The sequence below is a fragment of the Poecilia reticulata genome, chromosome 5, assembly GCF_904066995.2.
Source record: "Poecilia reticulata chromosome 5, P_reticulata-male-v2, whole genome shotgun sequence".
NCBI lineage: Eukaryota > Metazoa > Chordata > Actinopteri > Cyprinodontiformes > Poeciliidae > Poecilia > Poecilia reticulata.
The window spans coordinates 24,297,004-24,322,222 of record NC_088834.1 but is presented as its reverse complement, the minus strand read 5'-3'; the positions used below and the strand labels follow the sequence as shown (position 1 = coordinate 24,322,222).

At 39.2% G+C, this 25,219-nt stretch overlaps 2 protein-coding genes across 26 annotated transcripts in view; one reads left to right on the top strand and one right to left on the bottom strand.

The window, feature by feature from the left end:
• The first annotated feature begins 3,439 nt into the window (after nt 1-3,439).
• Nucleotides 3,440-5,940, top strand: cd8a (CD8a molecule). 2 transcript variants are annotated; one of them, XM_008409502.3, is made up of 6 exons: nt 3,440-3,824; nt 3,931-4,251; nt 4,327-4,431; nt 4,525-4,626; nt 4,754-4,793; nt 5,223-5,940. In XM_008409502.3, the coding sequence occupies exons 1-6, from the start codon at nt 3,776-3,778 to the stop codon at nt 5,269-5,271; spliced, it is 666 nt and encodes a 221-aa protein (XP_008407724.1). In that variant the 5' UTR covers nt 3,440-3,775; the 3' UTR covers nt 5,272-5,940. The 2 variants fall into 2 exon arrangements, with proteins under 2 accessions (XP_008407724.1, XP_008407725.1); XM_008409503.3 differs by having other exon boundaries at nt 3,442-3,824; nt 4,528-4,626.
• Nucleotides 5,941-6,069: 129 nt separating this feature from the next.
• Nucleotides 6,070-25,219, bottom strand: part of cast (calpastatin) — a 42,898-nt gene continuing 23,748 nt past the window's right edge. For 11 of the 24 annotated variants that reach the window (XM_081607328.1, XM_081607334.1, XM_081607322.1 and 8 more), the window contains 30 exons: nt 24,575-24,670; nt 23,915-24,040; nt 23,698-23,748; nt 21,162-21,200; nt 19,525-19,626; nt 18,707-18,769; nt 18,512-18,616; nt 18,249-18,365; nt 18,014-18,133; nt 15,514-15,588; nt 15,314-15,403; nt 15,067-15,171; nt 14,841-14,957; nt 14,600-14,713; nt 14,203-14,310; nt 13,454-13,564; nt 12,617-12,679; nt 11,194-11,268; nt 10,995-11,099; nt 10,783-10,899; nt 10,568-10,681; nt 10,377-10,481; nt 10,165-10,269; nt 9,978-10,070; nt 9,459-9,497; nt 9,204-9,335; nt 8,945-9,031; nt 8,721-8,750; nt 7,498-7,601; nt 6,070-7,412 (listed from right to left, as the gene is read on the bottom strand). In XM_081607328.1, coding sequence (XP_081463454.1) covers nt 7,506-7,601; nt 8,721-8,750; nt 8,945-9,031; nt 9,204-9,335; nt 9,459-9,497; nt 9,978-10,070; nt 10,165-10,269; nt 10,377-10,481; nt 10,568-10,681; nt 10,783-10,899; nt 10,995-11,099; nt 11,194-11,268; nt 12,617-12,679; nt 13,454-13,564; nt 14,203-14,310; nt 14,600-14,713; nt 14,841-14,957; nt 15,067-15,171; nt 15,314-15,403; nt 15,514-15,588; nt 18,014-18,133; nt 18,249-18,365; nt 18,512-18,616; nt 18,707-18,769; nt 19,525-19,626; nt 21,162-21,200; nt 23,698-23,748; nt 23,915-24,040; nt 24,575-24,670 — 2,700 coding nt within the window. In that variant the 3' untranslated portion in view covers nt 6,070-7,412; nt 7,498-7,505. The remainder of the gene's footprint in view (nt 7,413-7,497; nt 7,602-8,720; nt 8,751-8,944; nt 9,032-9,203; nt 9,336-9,458; nt 9,498-9,977; nt 10,071-10,164; nt 10,270-10,376; nt 10,482-10,567; nt 10,682-10,782; nt 10,900-10,994; nt 11,100-11,193; nt 11,269-12,616; nt 12,680-13,453; nt 13,565-14,202; nt 14,311-14,599; nt 14,714-14,840; nt 14,958-15,066; nt 15,172-15,313; nt 15,404-15,513; nt 15,589-18,013; nt 18,134-18,248; nt 18,366-18,511; nt 18,617-18,706; nt 18,770-19,524; nt 19,627-21,161; nt 21,201-23,697; nt 23,749-23,914; nt 24,041-24,574; nt 24,671-25,219) is intronic. The other 13 variants (XM_081607339.1, XM_081607329.1, XM_081607335.1 and 10 more) reach the window with 4 other exon arrangements.

Genomic DNA, 25,219 nt, shown 5'->3' with positions numbered 1-25,219 from the left:
AATAATCTTGCCATAAAAGAGTTGAAATAAATACATTTTTAAAGTTAAAACTGTTTTACATATTTTGCTGGGAACAACTGTAATGTAAATAAAGTAGTGGAATAAAACATAAAGATACGAATAACAACATGATGCTGCGTCACCATTTACTCTTCATTTTAATAAGAAAGTGTCAGTCTGCTCCTTCGCTTCATTTCCTGGAAGAGTATTTGTATTAAACAAATTGAATTTTTAGATCTTTTTTTTTTCCATGTCATCTCCATGATTTTACCCTGTAATAATCTGAATCTTTTTGAAATGTGTAACTGTGAAAGCAACAAATGAATTAACATAAACACTGCAGAAAAAATAATTATTCCAGCTGCCCGTTTAAAACCTCCAGAATGAATAGAAATCTGCTCTAAACTTCAAATTTAACGTTCAGCTTGTCATGACGGCTACACATCGACTATCATCGACTTCCTAAAATAAATGACAAACGTAATTTTTACACCATCTCCTTTCAACCTTCATGTAAGTGATGTCTCTTAGCCTGCTTTTAGCTCTCTATTTCAACAAGCATTCATCATATATAACAAAATATGATATGAACCTGTTAGCTTTTTCTTCTTGTACAAACAGATCATTTCTGGAAATGATCTGCGCCGGCTGTTCAATTTCTATTAAAAATGTTTTCTCTTCTGAATCTCTTCTTTGAAATTTTACCTCATGAATGAAGTGAAACGGATGAGAGTCTGGGCCTCAAATCTGTCAAATCTTCAGACGTGCTGAAGATCTGAAGCATATGCTCCACCTGTGACGTGTTCATCTAAACATTTCTTCAAGTGTTTTGTATTTACAATCAAATTCCCAGCATTCTATAATTTCAAACTTACGATTCTACACGTCTAAAATGAGAGCATAATTTTGTTCCAAAACCTACCACAGTCTGAACAACCCTTACAGGAAGTCCTCAGTAAGACAGAAAAAGAAAAAAAGATGCGCTGACATTTTGGTGTGCCCAGCGTTCTGCAGGTTTCCAGTTCCTCCCTTTCAGATCTCCACAGTCCTTCTTCCTCCTCTTGATCTGCTGCTTGGTCTCCACGTCCCAGCTTCTCGTCTCCATCAAGCAAACGAACACGACCTTCATTCTCTTCAGCTTTAATGTTGCACAAACCGGTCCTCTGTTCGGAGGAGCCGGTGTTTCTTTCTCGCCGGCTTCCCCCTGGTCACCCGCAACGCGAAACGCTCACATCTGAGAGTTTCAGTTTGGAGACCCCCTGTGTGACTAAGACAGGGAAGCCCATGCAGGTGTGCCTCGATGGGTGAGTCACACCTGAAACAGAGATATGGAAAGGTGAAGTGGGCTAATTGAGCGCGTTCTGACTGGGTCTTCCCTCCGACAAAAGAGCATCAACAGAATCCCCTGCTTACTGAAAACGTTGCTAAGACTGAAACCAGACATCTTTCCATCTGGGTTCGATTTGAAATAGACGTAAAATAGACGTAAAAGCAGCTTAATAAAACTGAATAGCTTCCAGTTTTATAGTGTTCATCCTCAGTTGTCATGAGGCAGCAGCAGTGGTAATAACGAGATCATTTAATTTATCCCTTTTGTCTGCCATTTCATTCAGGTCTTTTATCTCCTCCCACCAGTGGAACAGAAAATCACCCACAGGTGAGAAAAAAATGTCAGAACCTGTTGCCTATATTACAAAGTCGGCGCTTTTATTTTCCATCACAGCACAGGAAATGTGACGGGCTTCGAGTTGCGCCGTAGCAGCCATGTCTCCCCTCGCTGAAGAGTTTCACTTCCCCACAACTGTTAGACCAGCTTTCGTCTGAACCGGTAGAAAATATTCAGCGGCAGTCTGCCTCATTCTGAACGTGTGCGTTTTGACCCATTGCGACTTTGGACTTCCACATGTGCACGACACACTTTTCAGACTTTCATTTGTAAAAATCACATTTTCAAGCCATCTGTTGCGTTTCACTACACAGTTCTACACAACTTTATGTTGATCTGCTACAAATGTTCCCATTAAAAAATCCAGTGAATTCTGCAATGTGGAAAGTGTTCAAATGGGTTTGAGTACTTTTGCAAATTATTGTATGAAGTGCTCTTGTGGCATAAAACTTTGGTCCAAATATTCAGATTATTTTCTGGATTAGTTTTATTTTTATTAGCTTTATATAATTCCTCAGTAAAGCCAGATCAAAAACACACATCACGTCTTAAAAATACTGAATGGATCCTTCTTTTGTCTCGAGTTTTCTTTTTTAAAGGGCACATCTGTGCAGCTGCAGCAGAAGAACCTGACGTTTAGTCACGAGCGTTTCTCAAACTGCTGAATTTGATAGGTTAAACATTTTTCCACTTAATGCTGCTTCAGATTGCCAGACTCTAACCCCAAAGTCAACAGCATCATTTAGTCATGACATCCACTGTCAGTGAAGGTGGTTTTCAGCAGGACGTTTGTGGTTCTGTAAGCTGTAAAGGTCCAAACACTAGTGAAGTTATGACGGGTCTGTGGTCAGAAATACAGCATGCTGCTGATCTTCAGCGTCGGTCCATTCTGCAGCACCAACGTGTCATTTTAGTGTTCAAACATTCAGCAGGCGATGCGGTCGTGACCCGGTTGCTGTTGCCATCTAGTGGTTTAAATTATACATTAAACTGCTGCGACGCTTTCTTGATATAATAAATTATTGTTAATACGTTTTACACAGCTTAACGTGGGCGATGCTGCTTAACTTAGACACTGAAAATAAATCAGTACACGTATTTGAAAACAGAAGGCAGCACCATACAGGTACGTCTCAGCAAGTACGAATATAATTGAAAAGTTAATTTGTTTCAGTAAATCAACTCAAAAGTGAAACACATACAGGTTTGCTGCACACAGAATATTATATTTAACTTGTTGCCCCCAAGAGGGGGGGGAAGATGAATTTCCGCCTGACAAAAACATACAAAAATAAATCAATAATAGCCTCACAGTTATCAAATTTAAGCAGATAAATGATCGTGGCTTGCAGGTAATGAAAACCCAGAATAAAGTTTCTAAGAAAACAAATCAATAAAGAAAGATTTTAAAGTAATGAATATTCCCAGTGTTTGGTATCCATACATAGTGATATAAAGTTTAGTGGAAGGATTGCTGAAGTGCTTTAATGTTTATGTTTTCACTTTGCTTGACAGGTCAGCAAACTTGAATGACCTAAACCTAAGAGGTAATCCGAGAGTAATCTTCAGCATCGGTATGGGACGACGAAGGATTCTCCCTTACGAAGTTTTATCAGAGGAAAGATGGAGAAAGGACGCCAACAAAGGGAGAAAAAAAAAACATGCTGACAAGAATTCTGAAAACTTCAACCAGCTTTACAATGAAAACAGGGTGAAACATTTGATTTGGGCAGAAACTGTTTACAGTTATAGTTGCACTTTCTACTTCCCCACCCCTCAACCCAGCCACCTTCTTCTAGCCCACACACTGCTGTGTTAGTGTGCCAATAGTTTTTTTGGATCAAAATGTGCTGTTTGATGCTCTGAACCAGGAGGCAAAGGAGCGAAATGCAGATCTGGTGGGCTCCACTTCAAAACGCCGTGCAGACCACGACCGTACTGCAGGAGGGCTCTGCAAGCTGCAATGATCCCATTCGACACAGAAGAGAAGAAGGTTACAGCTGGGGCGTGGTTTTCTGATATCTCACTGAACTATCTGCCGTCTCTTCGGCGTTCAGTAAATACCAAAGAGAAGCTTCAACGGCTATCGTTGCCTGGAAAAGGTTAAAAATGGACCAAAGAGTGATACAAGTTCTGTTGCTTTTATTTCTTTGTCCACGTAAGTTTGATTTTATCTTATTTTTCTCATGATTTTTCACTGTTGTGCATGTGCATTGAATGACAACATAAAGAAATGATTACTGTTCTCTTTTTACACAATTCAGAAATCCATTCTGCTGTTAAAACAGTAGAAGAGGGACAGTCAGAGAAAGTCAAGTGTACGCTTCCTGCGAAGGGGACGATTGTGTTCTGGTTTAGAGTTGTGGAGGACCAAGGCATGGAATTCATCGGGTCTTTTGCCAATACTGGTGCAGAAAAAGCAACTGGACCCAACTACAAAAAGAACCTCATTGTAGACAAGCAAAGTGATGACTTTGTTTTAACGGTGAAGTCCTTCAACAAGAAAAGTGACAGTGGAATGTACACCTGTGCTGTTCTTGTCAGCGGAAATACGCTCTCATTTGGACAAGTAACTCAGCTTCAAGGTAAGCTTTGCTTTATTAGCCCGTTAGCTACATTTTGTGTGGAGTAACATTCATCAAATTCTGCTCTTTTTTCAGGACCAATTGCAACAACAACAAAACCACCAGTAATCCAGGTCTCCACCACCAGGCAGACGACAACAACTCCGACCAGCTGTCATTGTAACAATAAGGATAAGTCAGGTACGCAGCCCAAACTTTAAGTACAACTCAATATCATCTGCATAGTGTCGAAGCTGCGCAGAGAAACAGGCGGTAAAACCAGCATTTATTTAGCAGGTCCTTCCCTGTTTTGTGCTCCGATCATACTGGGCCCGCTGGCCGGAGGCTGCGGCCTTCTTCTTCTGCTCCTCATCATCAGCATTTTATACTGCAACAGTAAGTCGGGCTGACGTTTTGCACCCATAATTCACCCAGCTGTAGTGGACATTTAATTTTGTTGTGCAAAAATGAAATAATTGGCGTGGAAGTTTAAATAACCGTTTTCATTTTTGATGCCTTCTAGAAATAAGGACTCGGAGATGCCCTCATCATTACAAAAGAAAGTGAGTTGCTAATTTTTTTCATAATGTTATATTGTCTTGGGGTTTGGAGGATGAAGCATTACGGGGGAAATTTTGTACTTTTTTTTAGTTTTGTTCTCTCAGCCATAAAGATTACTTTAAAGTAGTTGTTCTTACATTTTATCACAAGCGATACACTCATTTGAAAACTGGTTTTCAAAAATGCATTAACTATATATTTACGTTGCTCTTCGTAAGGCAAAATTTTAAGATTTTATTTGTAATATCTTATAACAAGTGTATGATTGATAGTCAGTCTTTTAGAATATTTTAAGTCCGTTTACGAACAGGGCTACATGTACAATAAATTGTAAACCGCCTACAAGATCCTTTGAAAAACTTTCTTGGTGAAATTGTTGTATCAAATGCAAACTTTATTTTTAATTTTCAATTATTCACATTTCTCGTTAGGCCGAGGATGATGGCTCCTGAGAAACAACTGGCCGATCGGTACGTCTGAAACGGATGTAGTGACTTTGTGTGCAGTTTTTCAAAGTGCGGCTATATTTCCCCCTTTATGTTTGTCACAAAAAATTGTTTTTAGTAATAGCTTGTAAAATACAAAAGTAATAATCTGACATGTCAGAAGAAAAAAAATTGTTTGTGTGCCAGAAAACATTTAGTGACCGAAGCGGTTCCCTGTTTTGAATACAGAGAGAAGTTTGGTTAATTATTAGTTATGTCAAATTTATTATTATGGACATGAAGTTTTTAACTGAGATGCAGATTAATGTCGGAAAACAATGTGCTGCCGTGTTTGCATTTTTTTATTATGTCATGTGACTGTAAACTTGCCCAATTCTAATTGTTGCTGATGTAACTAAAGACGAAACTGAGAATATATTATTATTGTTTATATCCCAAACTAATCTTGTAACTGTATATACATATTTTTTTCTCCTTTACTTTGCTCACATTTACAGTACTTCGATCTGCATTTCCTCTTGAACTGAGATCAAACTTTGCCGTCACACTTTAGCTTCCTGTTTGTGCTTCAAGCTTTTTTATAACCACAGTTCGATTGTTCAGCTGAAATATAACGTGCTTCTGGGACGTGTGTTTTCTTTGTTTAATACCTCATTTGGGCAGCCAACCTAATAATAAAGAAGAACAAAATCTGAAATCTTAATTTTGCATGTTTTGGTTTTTTTGTTTGCACATTTGAAAAAAAAAAAAAACTATATAGTTCAAGAAAAACAAGATTTCTCTCTTCCTTTTCTTTTTTAATAATTCCAGTCAAACAAAATTTCTTCACGTGTTGTGTTTTTTTCCTTTATTTTATAGTATTTTTCCAAATGTAAAACTCTGGCGAAGATGTGAAATTACAATATTTGAGACAAAGACATTCGCTTTAAAACCCTTTGGAGTGGAGAGGAAGCGGCCTGCTGCTTCAACAGCATTCACAAAAACCCACATGTTAGGAGAAGAGAAAGCTGCATTTAAGGAGATTCTGTTCCTTACAGCTTTAATAACGCATGATTCCGTTGGACCAGTTTTGGTTTTCGTTCCTGATTTTTATTTATTTTTTGTCATTGGCATCGTTAAATGATGAGATTTTTCATGTTGGCTTTAAGTACACGTTTTGGCACAAATGATGCCAAATGTAATAATTCTAAGGTTTGCATTTTCTTTAATATGATTTATTTGGTTAGAAAAAAAAAAGAAGCAACCCTCTGTAAATTATACAGTGTTTTTCTTAAAAGAGCAGAAAGTCTTTTTTTTTTTCATTTTTACAGCATATGAAGGATAGCACTTCACAAACCTTGTAAACATATCAGTTTACTAAGTACACTTGTGAATGCCACATTTTTCTTTTTCATAATAAGACACATACTAAAAGACCCTTCCTTCTCTAAACAGACATTTTGTTTGCAGAAACAGAAGAAGCGTTTGCAAAAAGCTCCGAGATACAGACATAAGCTTGGCGCGTCCCAGAAGTCCTCCACATAATTGTACATGTAAACGACGCACTGGTTAAAACACACACACGCGCGCGCGCACACACGCACGCACACACACACACACACACACACAGAGCTGTACACTAGTGTTCTCCAGAGCATCCAACCACAACTTGACAGACAACTTGGCTTTTTCCGTGTACATCAAGATCCCAACACAAAACACTCGCCCCACAATGCTCCCACACAACCTAAGCTTACGCAAGTGTTGCGTCACGATGTTCAGGTGTCACGCCAGCTGAGATGCAGGACTTTAAGGTTAAAGGTTTCTTGCGTTTGTTTCCAAACAGTTTCTTCATTCTCTCTTGGTCTCGCCTCTCTCGTTCTCTCGACCCATTTTGATGTGAAAAGTCTTTTCAGTTCCGTTTCCCCCCCCCAAGAAACCAAGCAGTTTTTTTTTTTGACGTCTTTGAACAGAAAACTTAGAAATAAGTCGGTGCTCGCAGGTATGTTTGTGTGTGTGGGGCTTTTTTTTTTCTTTTTCTTTTTTTTTTTTTGAGCAAGTGTTTTAGGCTGTGTCTAAGTTTGTCGGTCAACTACTATACATTCTTGATGAGTTAGAAAAATAGAATCAACATCCGAAAAACAGCTCCCTCGCTGATGCGTCCCTGTGGTCTGGCGGAGGAATTACACCCACAACCTGTGAAAGGATGAGACAGGCGGTCAGCACGTGTTGGTCGTCGGGTGAAACCGTCTACTTCGTGAAAGACGGGAGCGCATCTCACCGAGTGAACTAGCTCTTGCCTCCCTTTGTCGTAGACGTGGGCACAACATCCGAGCTCGGCTGAGCCGAGAGCACGTCAGCGGCAGCAGGTTGGGTCTCTTGTTTCTGTATGGAAGTTGTTGCGAAAGCATGAAAAACAAAAAAGGAGGGAACATTTTGTTTGGCATGCAGAAACTTTACAAATACTCTGCTTCACGTAGACTTTGCTTGATAACCCGCTTTCAGCTCCAAAACGCTGGCACGTCGCTTGCACCTGCTCTATCCTAGTGTCTCATGCGCTGAGCGAATAAGCAACATTGTTGGCATCCAGGCACAAACGTGCAACACGGTGCGGCAGACGTGACGAATCTACACAGCTGCTGCTGCAAATATTTGGCTTCAGATCGCCGTCATCCATGGGCAAACGAAAAGTAAGATTTAAGACTGCAAGCTACATATGAAGTACTAAATCGTTTATGAAGAAAAGACACGTAGAAAGCCACTTTTAAATCAACGGGAGATAAAAATGCTCTGAATTCTCGGCTACAGAATGTAAAAGCTGCTGGCAAGATTCACCTCTTTTTACTATGTGAAAAATATTTACTAAAGTTTTAAAAAATTCTAGATTGTGGAGTTTATCACATTTGCTCTTAGCAAACATGTACCCTTCTAAAGCACAAAGGAATAAAAAACAAAAAAAACCAACTTTTTTTTCCCCTATGTATTTTCTTCATTTTCACTTACAAATAAAAATATATCCCATATGTATTGGGTGTTTGGCACCTTAAGCACTCATAATCCAGACATTTGTCATCAATTGCAATTAAAATAATAATTTAAAATAACTTTAACGTCTTCTTTTAAAAAATAGCCGTTAACATCGCCTTTTTCCAGTGTCTCCCACAATGTCTCCATGGTTACACTAATCCCAAAAACGCCAGTGAACATTTTTTGTGATGTCATTGCAAGCAGCCTGAACATGATATTTTCTGTCTTCTTGTTTCTTTCATTTTTGTTGTTTTCAGGTGAAAGGAGCCGTGCAGAAGCGTGCTCTTATGCCTTTGTAGTAGCAACTACCTTCAGCTGCAGTTTACCCTAGAGGCGCGCTGCAAAAGTCGGATGCTTTCTGCCCTGGCTTGTGGGAGCTTTGTGATTTAAACATGTGCAACTCTAAAATGCTTTGATTCAAAGAGGCTAGCGTGTGAAAAGGCGAGCCTTAAACCTGGGCTCCATGCTCTCGCTTACTTTAGACTTTGACTTTGACTTGCCCTTGCCCTGCAACAAAGTTGACAGACTGGTTATGTTCTCGCTGCTCCTAGTGGTCGTGACGCAGCAACTGCCCATGAGTTTTCTCCAGTGAATAACGTTAAATTAAATTGGGTCACCCTCCAGTAGTCGTTCTTAAAAGCATTCGGTATCATTTCTAAATGGCGTTGTGTTTTATGTTAATGACCACATTTCAGTTTTACCTTCGGCTTGTCTGTTTTGGATTTGGCCTTTATGTTGTCTGGGGTCAGAGTGTCGGCCAGGGACTCCAGGACAGGACCAGCCATCGGCTAAAAACGTTAGAAAAAAAAAACAAAAAAAACTTTCATTCAGTAACAAGCTTTAATTCGGACAAACAAGACTTGATGAAATTTTCAAAAAATACGTTCTAATGAAATCTGTAGGGGGGAAAAAAAGAAGAAAGAAATCATGCGATCGGGCAGAGTTTAATTTTCCAATGACCTTCTGTGGTTTTGCGTCCAGCACAGGAGGCTCCAGTTTTGTTGTGTCTGTGTTGACCGGAGCAGAGGCCTGGTCAGGTGTAGAGAAATCCCCAGACAGCAGATCCAAGGCGGTTTGGTCATCCATGGACTTCTGCAGAGTAGAGGAGAGAGAGAGAGAGAAAAAAAAAAGATGGAGCAGAGAGTAAAAATCTTTCTGCATCCATCAACATGTAATGATTTATATTTTGTTAATGTATTGTTGAAAAATTCATACCTCCTTGGGTTTTGCCGGTGCTTTACCCTTTGGTCGTTTCTGTAAAACAAACAAGATATACATAAGATTCAAAGTGAACAATATTGTCCCACCTGACTCGGTGATTTTCACCCAACAGTGCTTGGAAATAATTTTTTCCCACAACACCTGTGCAACACCTGGTTCAGATACATCTGAACCATTTCGACAAAAGCTTTCAAGATGTCATATCCGGTCGCTTTCCTAATCTTCTACGGGTTTCGAAGTTTTCCCAACAAAGTCCTGATGATCTGATGAGGTGGACCAACCAACAACATTTCAGCCTAGTAATATGGATTATTGCTTTGCAAACAATGGAAAAAATCTAGCTTTTTCAGTTAGTTACATGGAGGGAGTAATGTAAATAAAGCTGATATGGCATATTTCTACAAAAGGAACCATTACCTCACTAAAAAAAATATCAAAACAAACCTATGATTGTGTCTTTACTGTGTTAACTTAAAAGAAGACATTACTGAGCTGCAGTTTCAATCATTTTACCTCCAAGTCTTCCTTAGTTGGCCGAAACTCCGGAGGCAGACTGTCGTCTCTTTCTCCCGTCTTAATCAACTTCTCTTCGACGAGCTTCTTCTCCTGCAACGACAGAGCGGCCACACGTCAAAGAAGGCGATGCGACGTGGTGGCCCTGTCGTCTGAGAGTTTGAGGAGGACTTGCCGGAAGACTTACCTTGACAACGTCCTTGGCGGGGACGGGGGCAGGCTGCGGAGCGGGGGCGATGTCCTTCAGCGTGTCGGACAGAGTGTCGAGGGCGTTGTCCGCTTCTGCCGGCAACTGAGAGAAAGAAAGCAAACAGAAAGATTGATTTCTAATTTCTGGATGTTGCGAGATCTAAAAAAAAAAAAAGAAAAAAAAGGCTTCGGCTCGCGGTGGATCTTTACCGGTATGTCGGCATCCGGTGCAACGCAAGGTGCAGATTTCACAGACGGAGCTGCAGAGGAGGCAACGAATTCTCCCGATAAGGCATCCAGGGCGGCATCAGGCGACTGAGAACAATGGAGCGACACGGTCTTTACTAAGGAGAGCCAATTTCTGAGTTAAGCAGTTGTGATTACGCTGCGCCGACGCGTACCTTTGCCGGAGGGGCTAATGGGAGGCCGACAGGAGCCTGGCTGACAGGAGCTGCAGAGGAGGATGTGAAATCTCCTGACAAAATGTCCAGAGCCTCTCCAGTTCCCATGGCAGGCTGGTGGAAAAAAGACAACAGAAAAACTTAACACACTCCAAAACCAGGTTAATAACAAAAAAATTACACCCGACTAGAAGGTAAAATGTTCTCGGTCTCACCTCGGGTTTGGGAGCAGGCAGTTTCTCAAGTTCTTCCTTGTTAAACCTGTAGTCTGGAGGCAGTGTGTCGTCTCTCTCACCCACAAACACACCCTCCTCTTTCTTGATTTTGCCCACCTGCAAGAAGAATTTATGAGTCCCACCTCAAAAATGTGCACATCCTCAAAAAAAAAAAACTAACAAAAAAACACGTGTGTCTGCGTGCTCTTTACCGAGACGATGTCTTCAGGTCGGAGTTTGGGGGGTTCGGGTTTTGGCTTGTCCTCTGGAAGTGTGTCGCTAAGAGCGCTGAGAGCATCCAGAGAGATGGAGTCCCCCTGAAGAGGAAGGAAAGAGAGAGGAGATTACACTTCCACACTGTAAAGTAGAAGAAAAATACAACTGAAGAAGGAACAAAATAAAGGTTTGTACCGTCAGTGTTACCTTTGCTAGCTCTGGTTTCTTCTGGACAGCTTGGGGTTGTTGCTCCATCGGACAAACGGTCTTCTGCAAAAACACACAAAAGACGCACACTGTAGCTCGTATCCACTGGAGAACTTTGAAAGGACTTAGATGAACTTTATAATTAAAAACTGTATCGTTGATTGAAAGGAGACGCCACGTCTGAAAGGGGGACATCAGATGAGGACCACATTGCTGATCATTGCTGATGGCTGAGAATATTTTATGGCTGCAACAAATCTGGGTTCTCTATTTACAATCTAAGAGTTTTACCTTTTACAATTACTTTGGTGTTAAAGGAGACTGAATTGGATGCTGCAGCTCCTGGTCTGACTGACCCCAGGGTTAGAGAGAAATGCAATGCAAAATAAAGTTTGCATTGAGTCACAAAATCTACATGACCTGTTCTAGTGCTACATTAAAAATACACAATTATAATACATGATACAATCCATAAAAACATTCCACATTTATGCATCACCAAGAAATGAAAGTTGGAAATCTGCTTATAGTTAAAAAACTGCTTTGGTTTTCTGATACTTGGGTCCAAAGTCATGAAGCTCATCCCTACAGGGTGTAAATAGCTGCAGGATGCTGACCCCTGGTGCAGGGGAAGGGCAGCTGAATCACTAGTTATTCAATGTATGCTGCTCAGAGGAAAGCGTGACATTTATGAAGCAGGCAATCATCTTTTCTTTATAATAATCTGAAACTAAACTGTAACAAAAAAAAACAAAAACAAAAAAAAACAGAAAACATCCTAAACTTAGCCTAGCATTTCAGTTAACTACCTAGCATAAAATAATTGTTTCATTGTAGCTTGTAGTGAGTTTACTGACAACTGAGGTCGCATGAGCAGATAAATGTGTGTGTAAAAAATGTCTTAGACAAAATATCTGTCACTCTCAGAAAAACAAAAAAACAAACATGTTCAGAATGCCTCAATCACACCAGCAATGCAGTCCAGATAAAATGCAGAGTATAATATAGCGAGCCTTTATGCTAATGAGTTTTCAAAGACAAAAATGTAACTGATTTTTATGATATACGACCCTGGGATTGAGAAATGCCCGATTGTAAAGAACCTAGATCTGTATAACCTAGATCTTATAACAATAGTTAACTTTTCTGGTATTACAAGTTCAAAAAGTGATCCAAAATAGTAATAATAATAATAATAATAAAAAAATATTTAAAAACCCACCCGTTAATGTTAGAGTCAACAAGTTACCAAACGTAATCACAACATTTCCAAGTACAAAAATGAACTACAGATTTTGGTTCCAAACTTAGGATTTAGATTTAGCTTTTAGAAATAACTTCTACTTTTCAAAAACAAAGGCGGCAATTTCACAATCAATGATACGTTTTCAACCTCACGCCTCTCTCTCACCTTGTCGGACTTGACCGGGGTGCTGACCTTAGCGGGGCACACAGCTATAGGAGGAACGGTTTTCTACAACATCAGACAGACAGCAGAATAATATTAACAAGAAATTAAATGAGAAACCAAACACACAGCTTGTATTAGAGGAAGTCGTATCAATATTTTCATTCTACAAGAAGAAGAGCTAGGATGGCCCTCAACGTCGACTAAATTGGTTCATTAGGTGTGTTGTTAATAATGTGCTGGTTGTGCCGTCCATGAGCAAAATAACAGTCCAATCAAATTCTAAATAAATGTCAAATCAATGCTGTTTTTTTAACCCCTTATTAATGTATAAACCTGGTCAAAGCCTTTTAAACTCCAAAATCAAAATAATTGCAAGAAAGGTCCTGGGTGGTGGAGCAGGTGGTTCGTTTCTTGAAACCACTTCTGACTTGATTGTTTAAAAAAATATATATTTATTTCTGTATCCACAAAATAATTTTAAAAAAAGTTACAACTTATAACAATAGTTAACTTTTCTGGTATTACAAGTTTGAAAAGTGATCCAAAATAGTAATAACAATAATAAAAAAATATTTTTAAAAACCCTCCTGTTGTCAATGTCAGAGTCTAAACGTTACCAAACGTAATTACAACATTTCCAAGTACAAAAATGAACTACAGATTTTGGTTCCAAACTTATGATTTAGATTTAGCTTTTAGAAATAACTTCTACTTTTCAAAAACAAAGGCGGCAATTTCACAATCAATGATATTGTCATTTGGTACGAAAGCAAACATGGTGTTGTGTTATTTAAATTTTGAGCTTTTTGCTGCCGGGAAACTTCAGTGAGAAAATACCGTGGAGGGATGAGAGGAAACTGCAGCGTCCAATGAGAACCCATCTGAGGTTTTGTCCATCTTGGCTTTCTTATCAGCAGGAGGAGCAGCTGCAGGAGCTGCAGCAACTTTCTGCAACACAAACCCAGAATAAAACCTCTAATATTCTGCAATGATACAATAATGATACCATCATTTGACATAGAGTTGAACTTTTCCACATTTTATCATATTACAACTCCAAACATCCATGAATTTGATTGGGATCAGATGAGAAACAAATTAAGCTTTTCAGCCTAAATGTAAAATCTCCCTGAACCTCCCCAGAGTGAAACACGGCAGAAGAAGTATCAGGCTGTGGGAAGGTTTTCTTAGCCTAGCATTTCAGTTAACTACCTAGCACAAAATAATTGTTTTATTGTAGCTTGTAGTGAGTTTACTGACAACTGAGGTGTGATAAATGTGTGTAAAAAAAAATGTATTAGACAAAATATCTGTCACTCTCAGAAAAACAAAAAAAACCACCAAACATGTTCAGAATGCCTCAATCACACCAGCAATGCAGTCCAGATAAAATGCAGAGTATAATATACCGAGCCTTTATGCTAATGAGTTTTCAAAGACAAAAATGTAACTGATTTTTAGGAAATACGAGACTGGGATTGAGAAATGCCCGATTGTAAAGAACCTAGATCTGTATGTGGGTCAATAAAACCCTCAAGGGGTCATCTCTAGTGAGCACACAGGTAGTTTAGTTTAGCTCTTTTTACCTCAGGTGTTTTCTTTGTAGGGGGAGGAACAGGCGCGTGGACTCCAGACGCTTTAGATGGAGCGACAGAATCAAGACTTTCCAAAGCAGCCAAATTCTCCACCTTTGTCTAAAAATGCACAAGAAACAAAAGCTATTTACAAACTGTTTAAAGCAACATAGAATTTAAAATGTGACATTTTGCAAATCCATGTTTTGATACTTCCCTCAGTTAATACAAGTATATAAACAAATAATATAATACAGAAAAATAAAAACACATATCTGCCTCCAAGATAACCCTAGAAATGTTCCTACATGTTAATCAGCTTATCTCTTTCACTTGCAGACAAATAAAAATAAATAAATAAATAAAAGATTTAACATCTGACCACTGAACAGGTGTGTCTGTGGTTTACCTGAGCTGGAGGAGCTGAGGGTTTTACAACTGGAGCCTGGACAGGAGCAGCTGAAGACGAGGTCGTGAAGTCTCCAGACAAAAAGTCCAGAGCATCACCAGTCTCCATTTTGGGCTAAAGGACAGAGAGAAGGATCCATCACTTGATGCGACGCCGATACACGATTAATATGAAGTTATTGAGCGTCATCTGAAGCAGGCGTTTCAATCTGAGCTCCTTCAGATTGGATTTTGTGTCTAACCTCTGGTTTTGGAGCGGGCAACTTTTTGAGCTCTTCTTTGTTAAACCTATAATCCGGGGGAAGTGTGTCCTCCCTCTCTCCTACCCGCACACCCTTTTCCTGCTTCACTTTGCCTTCCTGTAAACATAAAAAGGGAAAAGATACATAAGCGACACATAGAACGTCCTGTGTGGCATCAAAAAGCTCAGGAGTATTCAGTATTATTTTTTTATTTTGATTTTTTTACCGATACGATGTCCTGAGGCTTGACTTTGGGAGGTTCTGGTTTCGGTTTGTCTTCTGGCAGCGTGTCAACGAGAGCGCTGAGAGCATCCAGAGACATTTCGCCGCCCTGAGGAGAGACAAGGAAATTTATTGATATTGATCCCACATAAAAAGGTTCTCCTGTGTAAAGCAAGATGGGAAGTGGGAGATGAGAGACAAAAAGAAAGCGAGAGAGAAAAAAAAAAGGATAAAAGTTTCTGCCACTGCACCTGATCACTCTTTGGTTTATCCACGGTGCCTGTTTTCACGGCTGAAGGCTTCTTCCCAGAAACAGGAGGAACTCCAGAGGACTCCACTTTCTAAGAGACAAAACACATAACATTTATTTGAAAAAAATAAATAAATAAAAGAAGTTACGAATTAATGAGTTAATCTGGTGACACCTTTTGGTGAAACAGGTGTACTGTACCTGAGCGCTGCCAGCAGACACAGCAGCTTCCAGAGAGAGGTCTGTTTGCGCTTTCTTGACAGCAGGGGGCGCTTTCTGCAACAACAAGCGACATCAACGAAGAAGTGAAACAACATTGTAAATCAGTGTTTCTCAACCTTTTTTGGCCCAGCGACCCCCTAGCCCTTATCCAGGTCCCTCACCGCCCCCCACCAAAGAATTTGCAGGCTACTTTGCACTGACTATTATTATATCATTAATATTACTATCACTATTGTAGATGTTTTGATTTTTATACTTGTTTCTGTATTTATCATCAAAAATTATTTCCCAGAGAACAAAAAAGTCATGGGAATAGAAATTATTTTCACAGGCGTCTACGAAACATGCAATGAACATTCAAGTTAAAATTGGTAGGCCTTGCAGCAGCCAATCAGAGTGGAGATAATATTCTTATTTTGTGCCATTTTCTAGTTGTTAAATATTCCACAAAATGACCAGATAAAAGATGTTCAACATGCCAGTTTAAACTTTGAACTATTTGCAAAAAGACTGAGCTCTGCAGCATTAAAACATGGATAGAACTGTAACTACATTAATCATAGCTCTTCTTCTCTTCAGTGTTTCTGTGGGTTTCTGGTGGTGCAGCTCTGTGCTGCCTTCAGTAAAATGGGACATCAGAGGATCATCCATAAAACTTCACCCACATGGCATTTATTGTTCAAATCAGAGCTTTCAGTGGAAAAACAAAAGTTCCAGATCCTTTTAATACCATACAAATATGAGACAGAAACATGGACTATATCTTTTTATAGATATGTCTATTGATTTATAGATTGATAGTTTTACTGGACAGAAATGACAAAGAACAAATCTGGTTCTTAATCAAATCCTAATGAGTCAAATTGAAAGTGTCATGGAGTCATCAGCCTCATGACATTAACACTGACATGAAAAATAATATTGAAGAAATAAATATATCAAATCTAATTAAAAACATAAATAAGTGATCAGTTCTTTACTGTTATGGTCCAAGATATATTTATTCTCAGTACTAGATGTGGTCTCAACAAACCCATGACATTTCAACAATATTATTTAACCTTTTATCTGGAAATAGTGCCTGTTTATTCTTGCCATACAGTCCTCTGTATTAATTATTGCTCTAAAGGTCTTGCCATACCAGTTTATTCCTCTGCATTTACTTTAGTTTCTTTCTTGTTTATTCTTGAATTTTGTTCTTCATTCATTTCCATTTAGTTTTATTTGACTAGTATTATCCTCTCTTGGTTTATTGCTATGTTCACTTTAGTTTTTTTCCTATTGCTACATTTATTTGATCGTTTATTGACGGTCATCATCAGTAATCTCATCACCTGCTGCTCTGCCTAATCGTCATGTGTTTCACATCATGTGTTGATTTTTTTCACTGTTCAGCGTCGGATTCTCTGTTTTTATGCCATAATTCACATCTAGTTCGTCGCTCCGTTTTATGTCCCGCTTCTCCTGTTTCAGAGTTTTGCACAATGTGAACGTCTTTTTTTTTAAGCCCCTAAGGTGCAGGGCGGTCGGGAAGCGTATCGATGGGGAAAAGGCAGACTGACATAAACCTTTTAAAACAACGGAAACAATTTCTGCATTCTGATTATTGAAATTTAAAAGTGTTGTGGTACCGTTGTTCTATCACCCCCGTTTCATACCGGACCACTTACAGCACCGGTGTTAACGCTATACTATGGAAGCTCTCTATCGTGGTGTCACCATGGAGGGATTTCTTTATTTAAATGGGTTCATTTTTCAGAGGGATACACGGTGAGGGTGTCGTGATTTTAGCTACAAGTAGCAGGAGAACGGAGCTGCGCCATGAAGCTACAAACACTGAATAGAAGAAGAAGAGCTGCCATCGATACAGTTGCAGCCAAGCATGATTTAATGTTACACAATACAGTTTTACCAAGTTGCTCAAAGTCTAAACTGGTATTGTTGTGCATTTAAGGTGTAAAGTTTACCTTCGACCAAACGCCCCCCAAAGGCATCCCAGAGCCCCCCTTTTGTAAAAATGTCCGCCAGCGCCCCCTGCCGTCCTCTGAACGCCCCCTGGGGGGCGGTACCGCCCACGTTGAGAACCGCTATTGTAAACGGAGATGAACCAAGAAATGTAAGGAAGCTACTTTTATAATTCAATGAGAGGTCTGCAGCAAAGTTTTTCTATTTAACCTTTTAGAGTTGTCATCCTCTGTCTCATGTTGACATGATCTACTTTCTTCAATATAGTAATATAGTAATGCTAATGAAGTGTACTTATAAAATGAGGCGCTACTAGCTTAAATTGCTTTCCTTTTTTTAATTTTAAAATAATATTAAAACTGAGACTGCTCTCTAATGGCAAGAATAGTACCCGAATGATGCTGAATAAAGCTCAAGGGAAAAACTGGAGTTGCCTAAAATTGGTTTGACTGGTCAAAACTTTGCAAATATTGAGTCGGACATCTCCGTCACATTAATAGTGTAAATGACGTACCTGTGCGGGAGCAGCTGACGGTGTGACCACCGGAGCCTGGACTTTAGCTGCTGCTGCTGCTGCTGGGGCTGTGAAGTCTCCAGATAAAAAGTCCAAAGCTTCTCCGGCTCCCATAGTCGGCTACCAGAAGGGAAAGCAAAGAGTAAAAGAGTTAAAAATAAATATTTTTTCACCTCTTCCACTAGAAACTATTTATTTGTTTTAGAAGTAATGTTCATATTTCTCCATGTCCTACCTCAGGTTTAGGAGCAGGCAGATTTTTTATCTCCTCCTTCTTAGACCTGTAACCTGGAGGGAGCGTGTCCTCCCTCTCTCCTACTCGAACACCCACCTCCGGCTTGATGTTCGCCTCCTGTTAAAATTAGTTACGCATTCATGAGGAAAAAAAAAACGATAAGACATTTTAAAAAGTTAATTGCTTTGGACTAAATTATTTCTGTTACAGATTTCAGCTCAGAGGCAATAAAATCAGGGACGTGCTGCTGTTTGAGCTCCTACCCTTACGACATCTTCAGGTCTGAGTTTGGGAGGTTCTGGTTTTGGTTCAGCTGGTCCCAACATGTCATCGAGGGCACTGAGAGCATCCCCAGGAATAGACTCACCCTGACGGGACATCATGATGCAACAGGTGAGTTAATCCGACTCATTTATTCACTGTATAGATACGTTTTCAACCTCACGCCTCTCTCTCACCTTGTCGGACTTGACCGGGGTGCTGACCTTAGCGGGGCACACAGCTATAGGAGGAACGGTTTTCTACAACATCAGACAGACAGCAGAATAATATTAACAAGAAATTAAATGAGAAACCGAACACACAGCTTGTATCAGAGGAAGTCGTATCAATATTTTCATTCTACAAAAAGAAGAGCTAGGATGGCCCTCGACGTCGACTAAATTGGTTCATTAGGTGTGTTGTTAATAATGTGCTGGTTGTGCCATCCATGAGCAAAATAACAGTCCAATCAAATTCAAAATAAATGTCAAATCAATGCTGTTTTTTTAACCCCTTATTAATGTATAGACCTGGTCAAAGCCTTTTAAACTCCAAAATCAAAATAATTGCAAGAAAAGCAGGTGGTTCGTTTCTTGAAACCACTTCCGACTTGATTGTTTGAAAAATATATTTATTTCTGTATGTAGACAAAATAATAACTTTAAAAAAAGTCTTACAAGTTATAACAATAGTTACCTTTTCTGGTATTACAAGTTTGAAAAGTGATCCAAAATAATATTTTTTTCTTATTATTTAAAAAAAACCTCCTGTTGTTAATGTCAGTCTAAAAGTTACCAAATGTAATCACAACATTTCCAAGTACAAAAATGAACTACAGATTTTGGTTCCAAACTTATGATTTAGATTTAGCTTTTAGAAATAACTTCTACTTTTCAAAAACAAAGGCGGCAATTTCCCGATCAATGAAATTGCTACTTGGTACGAAAGCAAACATGGTGTTGTGTCATTTAAATTTTGAGCTTTTTGCTGCCGGGATACTTCAGTGAGAAAATACCGTGGAGGGATGAGAGGAAACTGCAGCGTCCAATGAGAACCCATCTGAGGTTTTGTCCATCTTGGCTTTCTTATCAGCAGGAGGAGCAGCTGCAGCAGCTTTCTGCAACACAAACCCAGAATAAAACCTCTAATATTCTGCAATGATACCATAATGATACCATCATTTGACATAGAGTTGAACTTTTCCACATTTTATCATATTACAACTCCAAACATCCATGAATTTGATTGGGATCAGATGAGAAACAAATGAAGCTTTTCAGCCTAAATGTAAAATCTCCCTGAACCTCCCCAGAGTGAAACGCGGCAGAAGAAGCATCAGGCTGTGGGAAGGTTTTCTTTAGCAGGGACAGAAAAGTTAGTCTGAGGTGAACAGAGAACGGATGGAGCGAAAAGGGGGACTATTGTTCACAAAAATTACATTTTCAAGATGTGCAAAGCTGGAAAACGTACACCAAAAAACTTTCAGCGGTAATTACATGAAAAAGTGGCTGAACATAACTGCAAGCCTTACTTTTCAACTTCATTAAAAATTTTATTTTCCTTCCACTGTACAATTATGCACCACTTTGTGTTTGCGACTTATTAGAATTTATAGCTTGAAATTATAAAATGTGAAGAACTTTATGGGAAACAAATTCTTCTGCTCTCCAACATAGATAAATATAAGAAGCTCTTTTCATACGAGAGCACTGGGTTTTATGGAAAGGATGGACTAACAGCTGAATGCCAACAATAAAGAAAAACACTCAATTCCTGCTTCTTGGGCGCCGCTGGAGCAGTGGATGCAAAACCCATTGAAAGGGAATCCAGCGCCTGGTCAGTGCTCAGCGGTTTCTGATGTTAAAACGAGAACAGAAGCGTCAAACATCACATCTTTATTCAGTAAAAAAATACTCAAATTAGTTTTCTACAACAACCACGCGATGCTCCACTAGATGGCACATTATGTCACCAGCTAAAGGAAAAATAATGCAAACCAGACTGTATGTACCCACACTGAGGGAAAAGTACAGACACACCCTTCCTCACGTTCCACAAAGCAAAAAAAGAACTCACAATTAAATGTCTTTTAATACGACACTTGGGACATTAACTCAAGCTGTTTTATCAACTCGGAGATAAACGCAAACTAAAAACCCAGGAATGTTATCAGGCTGGACGGAGATTACAGACGGACCAAAGAACTGTGACCTCTTAATAAAGTGGGAGTAGGCCGATGCAGGAGTGGGTGTGCTGAGAGCGAGCAAATATTAAACTACAGCTGAGGTGCTGCAGCAAGCGCGTGCGGCGTACTGTATGTGCTTGTTCATGCACACATATTTATACGAGTGCTGCGTTCTGCTCGACATGAATCGACTAGTTCCGAAATGAGGAGGTAGATCCGACTCGGAGCCGTTTGCCAAGCCAACACCCAGCAGTGCAATGCAGCAGCAGAGGAACCTGCAGCTCATACAGTGGAAACAGTAAGCACAAGCGTGCGTGCGTGCGTGCTCGTGTGGCTTCTTTTGGTTTCATATGTAGGAAAATGTTTATTGGGAGTAAGTTTCAGATTTTTCTCTGGGTTTAATTATAGGGTTCAGAGTTCGGGAAGCTGTAGCTCCAACAGGGGGCAGCACTGAAAGGGTTACTTACAGGAACATCCTTGGGTTTTGCATCTGCAGGGGCTGGAGGCTAAAAAAAGGAGAAGACAAGGATACATGTTTCAATATTGGGACAAAAATAAAGAGGCAAAACAATTTAGACATTCAGACTACAGCCTGGAGGCCTGGTGATTGCACAGTTATCCCCACCAGAAGATTTTAGACATAAAATCCCCTTTTACGGAGGTCCAGGTTTTCAGAAGTCAACCATACAAACATATTTTTGTGTATTCTTAGAATCTAATGTTGTTTTGTGACCTGGATTTAACATTTGGATGATATAAAGTATTTAATTTAAGTATTTAATTTTATTCCTGTGTGGTTGCTCAGTACCTTCTGCTGTGTTGCGTTTTATGCACACATTAGTTGTGACAATTAAATCAACCTAGTCAATGTTTAAGTGCAGTACGGTTGTTCCTGTCTAGATCGTCAGCCTCTTAAAAAGGTACTACACAAATGGCAGCCAAAATGAATTATTTTGATGCAACTTTCTGATACTTCCAAATATTATAAACTAATCTGTCAATATGAGTTGGGTGTTTTATATATGTTTTAGTTTTATATATACATATTGCTCTATTGATGGCAAAAAAACTCCAAAACAATAAAGCCTTTTAGATTTTTTGTGACATATCCAATAATAGAAAGTACAAGCATCTATTGATGATGAATTTATTTAAGATATTCCACTGAGAGAAAAAAAAAAAAGTAAAACAAAAGTAACACATATTCCTAAGTGTAAATGCGACACCTTATTACCTTCCAGACACACACTATGACACACAAATACACCTCTAATTTGGTGACAGTCTGAAAAAGGACAACAATAATAAAATGAAATAAAAAATACGTAAAGGTTAAATGTTGTTAACTGGACACTTGCGGCTGGCTGGATGTGGCTGAAGAGGTAGGGGGCTCGTCCGGTAACCAGTGGTTTTTAGTTTTGTTTACAATGTACAGTGGCTGATATAGTAAAGCATTATGAAGTTCTCAGAACTGATGAAGCATAATAAGAGTGCAGGCCAATTATCATTTGCCTTTGATTTCGCAATATATCATATAGAAAATGTCTATAAATTGGACATAAAAGATGTAATACAAACATTTCCTGCAGCAATTACCGCCAATTGGTGAACTAATGGGGAGCTGCCTCCAATTTCAAAGGTAAGGTCTTCCACATTCATTCTGGTAAAAATCAACTCAAGCTTTTTGTTTATTTTCTGTCCACAGTGGAGGAAGCTGCAGTAACAGAAAGCTGCTTTTAGCTTTAACATCTATTATTTTTCTGAGCTCCAAACTAACCAGCAACATTTTTGTTTCCTTTAAGCAGCTAAAAGCTTCTGAAAATCTAGAAGGTTCCTGTGATTTTGTTTCAGGTTAGAACTGGACAAATTTGTTCATAATTTCTTAGCAAAAAACAAAAGTAGAAAAAGAGTGATCAATGTGTAGAACATAATTGGGTGGCAATTAGTTTCTTACTTTCAGGCGTATCTTTTACTACGCTGTATGTTTTACTTTTACTTGGGTGATTTTATTATGAAGTATCATTACTCGAGTAAAACTTCCAGATACTTGACCAACTTTAAGTGACTGAATGAAGAACCAAAAATTCACAGACACACGCCTGCAGTTGTTACCATTTGATAGGTTTAATGTTGAAAGAAATTGACTGGTAAAAAAAATATATTTTTGTCTGATTTTGTTACTACTTTATTTATATGAATCTTTTTGATATTTAATATACCAACATTTTCACATAACTACGTTTTGGTCCGTCTGATTAAGTAATTTAAAATATTAAACGATCGCTCACTTAGAGCTTCAGTCGCCTTTTTATGAAATACTTCTTTACTCTTACTCGAGTAGTTTCTCAGAGTTTTACTTTTACATGAGTGAAAATATGTTGAAGTAGTACTATTTTTACTTGAGTACTTTGCCCACCTCTGGTGTAAAAATAATGTAATTCAGTCAATAAGTCGTTCAGTCCTATAAATCTGGCTAAGTTTGATTCATTAGTGTGAAAGCTTTTCAGCGAGCGTTCATGAAAGCAGACATAAAAGATGCATGCAGAGAAAAAAGCTGAAGCTGTAGAACAAACAAAGCCTTAGCAAGAAGCAGCAAACTGACCAAATCTCCCCATCTGTATCCCGGAGGCAGCGTGTCATCTCTTTCTCCACACTTTACGACTTTTTCAAAGGTGACATGCTAAGGAGCGTGCACCACACAATTACACGTAGCAGAGCCATGCAAGTTTGCGTCAATTATGTGTTTGGTTTTTTTTTTATCAACAATTAACAGGATGATCAAATGCATGCAAAAGCTGTGCCTATGCTGTACCTCTACAACCTCCGGCCCTGTGTAAGCAAGCCGTGAGGGAGCAACAGAATCAGCCGAGGGCAGCGTGCTGCTCAGGGTATCAAACGAATCCTCAGTAGGGGCCTGCGCAGGCGACACATTCAGCATGCAACAAGCAAGCAACATGCTTCACAAAGCAAACACATTCCCACAGCGCTTCAAAGCGCCTTTACCTGTTTGGCTGCTGTCACTTTTGCTGTCGTGGGAGGAACCTCCACCTGCACCTGCAACGTAGATTAGCATCAGCATAAAAAAAAAAATGCATTCTTCGCCTAGATAGTCGATTGCAATCTGAAGCATATGTTATTTTTTCTGGATTGCAAGAAGAGAAATCTACAGACATATTGTTTTCAGGCAGCCTCCATCATAGTTCGGTTTATGATCGCCTACCTTTGTTTGTGCTGCCTTAGTGTCTTCCTTCTTCGCTTGAGCTGAAACATTTTCAGTCACAGCTGCTGCAGCTGGCTTGGACGTTTTACCGGCGTCGGCTTTGACTGTTGTGGTTGTTGTTGTGCTCTAAAAATGCAAGAGACGTAACTAATTTACAGGTCAAGTTCATGTCCAGTGTGCACATGTAAACTGTGCAATAAACTTGACGTCCCCGACATCCACAGAGAGGAAAAGTTTCCTCCAAGCTTTGTGAGGTCAAAAGACAACAAAGGAAAGTGATGCAAGGGCATAAGTAAAACAAAATGTACACCTCTGCTTGTTATTCAGTTCTTCAGAGTGACTGTGGTTTGCAGATGAGTGTAATATTATGGGAGAACAAGCAGAGGCATGTTGAGCAAAGAGCTGGAGAGCAAAGATTCAAGGTCACTCATACCGTCCCAGAAGATCAAAGTCGATGTTTAATGGAGATCAAAAAAGCTTAAAAGAAAATTCCAACAACCATGTGTAAAGACCATGTTTCCAGTTAGAAAGACAGCAACCAAACCATGTAAAACTCTGCAACTCAAAGTAGCAGAAAGAAACGAAGAGAGAAAGGAAAGACATCCTTAAAAGGTATAATGCATCCCAGGTGGTCCGTCCCGGACTGAAAGCGGAGTCTACCTGGGCTGCGTCTTTAGGTTTGGTCTCTGCTGTGGTGGCAGCCGTTCCAGCAGCAGGAGAATGGACTGAGGCTTTGACTTGATAGCCCAGAGAAGCCTACATACATGTAGCCAAGTTACAACATGAAAACACAAAGTTTTTAGAGTATCTTCAAGCAAATAAGAGAGTACATAAGGAAGATCTTGAAGGTGTTAAGGAAAACGGATAAGGAAACTGAAAGAGTTATCAATACAATGCCTCGCAGAAATATTCTACTTTTTGTCACCTTGTAAACCCAAACTTTAATGTCTTTAATTATTTTTCTTTCTTTTGATTGACTGACACAAATAAGTGCATGAATATGAAACTGAAGGGAGAGAGGATGTTTTTCAAATACAGCAGAAAGTCTATCAATGTATTGCCATCAAACTGTCTTTGCTAAATAGCCCAAGGTTACTTGGATTAGATACATAGTGTCTGAGAACATCAGTTTTGAAATCTTCCCATTGATTCCCCAACATGATGATGGTCTGGACTTTGACTAGGCCATTTTAGCACATATAAATATGCTAAAATATTTACATGTGTTAAATATTTTTAGCACATGTAAAAAATGCATGTGCTAAAATATATTTAGCACATGTGACTGTAAGCGTACTGTCACAG

Coding starts and splice junctions, on each gene's coding strand:
- cd8a (XM_008409502.3), top strand. CDS start 3,776: ATGGACCAAAGAGTGATACAAGTTCTGTTGCTTTTATTTCTTTGTCCA. Junction 3,825..3,930: donor GCTTTTATTTCTTTGTCCAC/GTAAGTTTGATT, acceptor TACACAATTCAG/AAATCCATTCTGCTGTTAAA. Junction 4,252..4,326: donor ACAAGTAACTCAGCTTCAAG/GTAAGCTTTGCT, acceptor CTCTTTTTTCAG/GACCAATTGCAACAACAACA.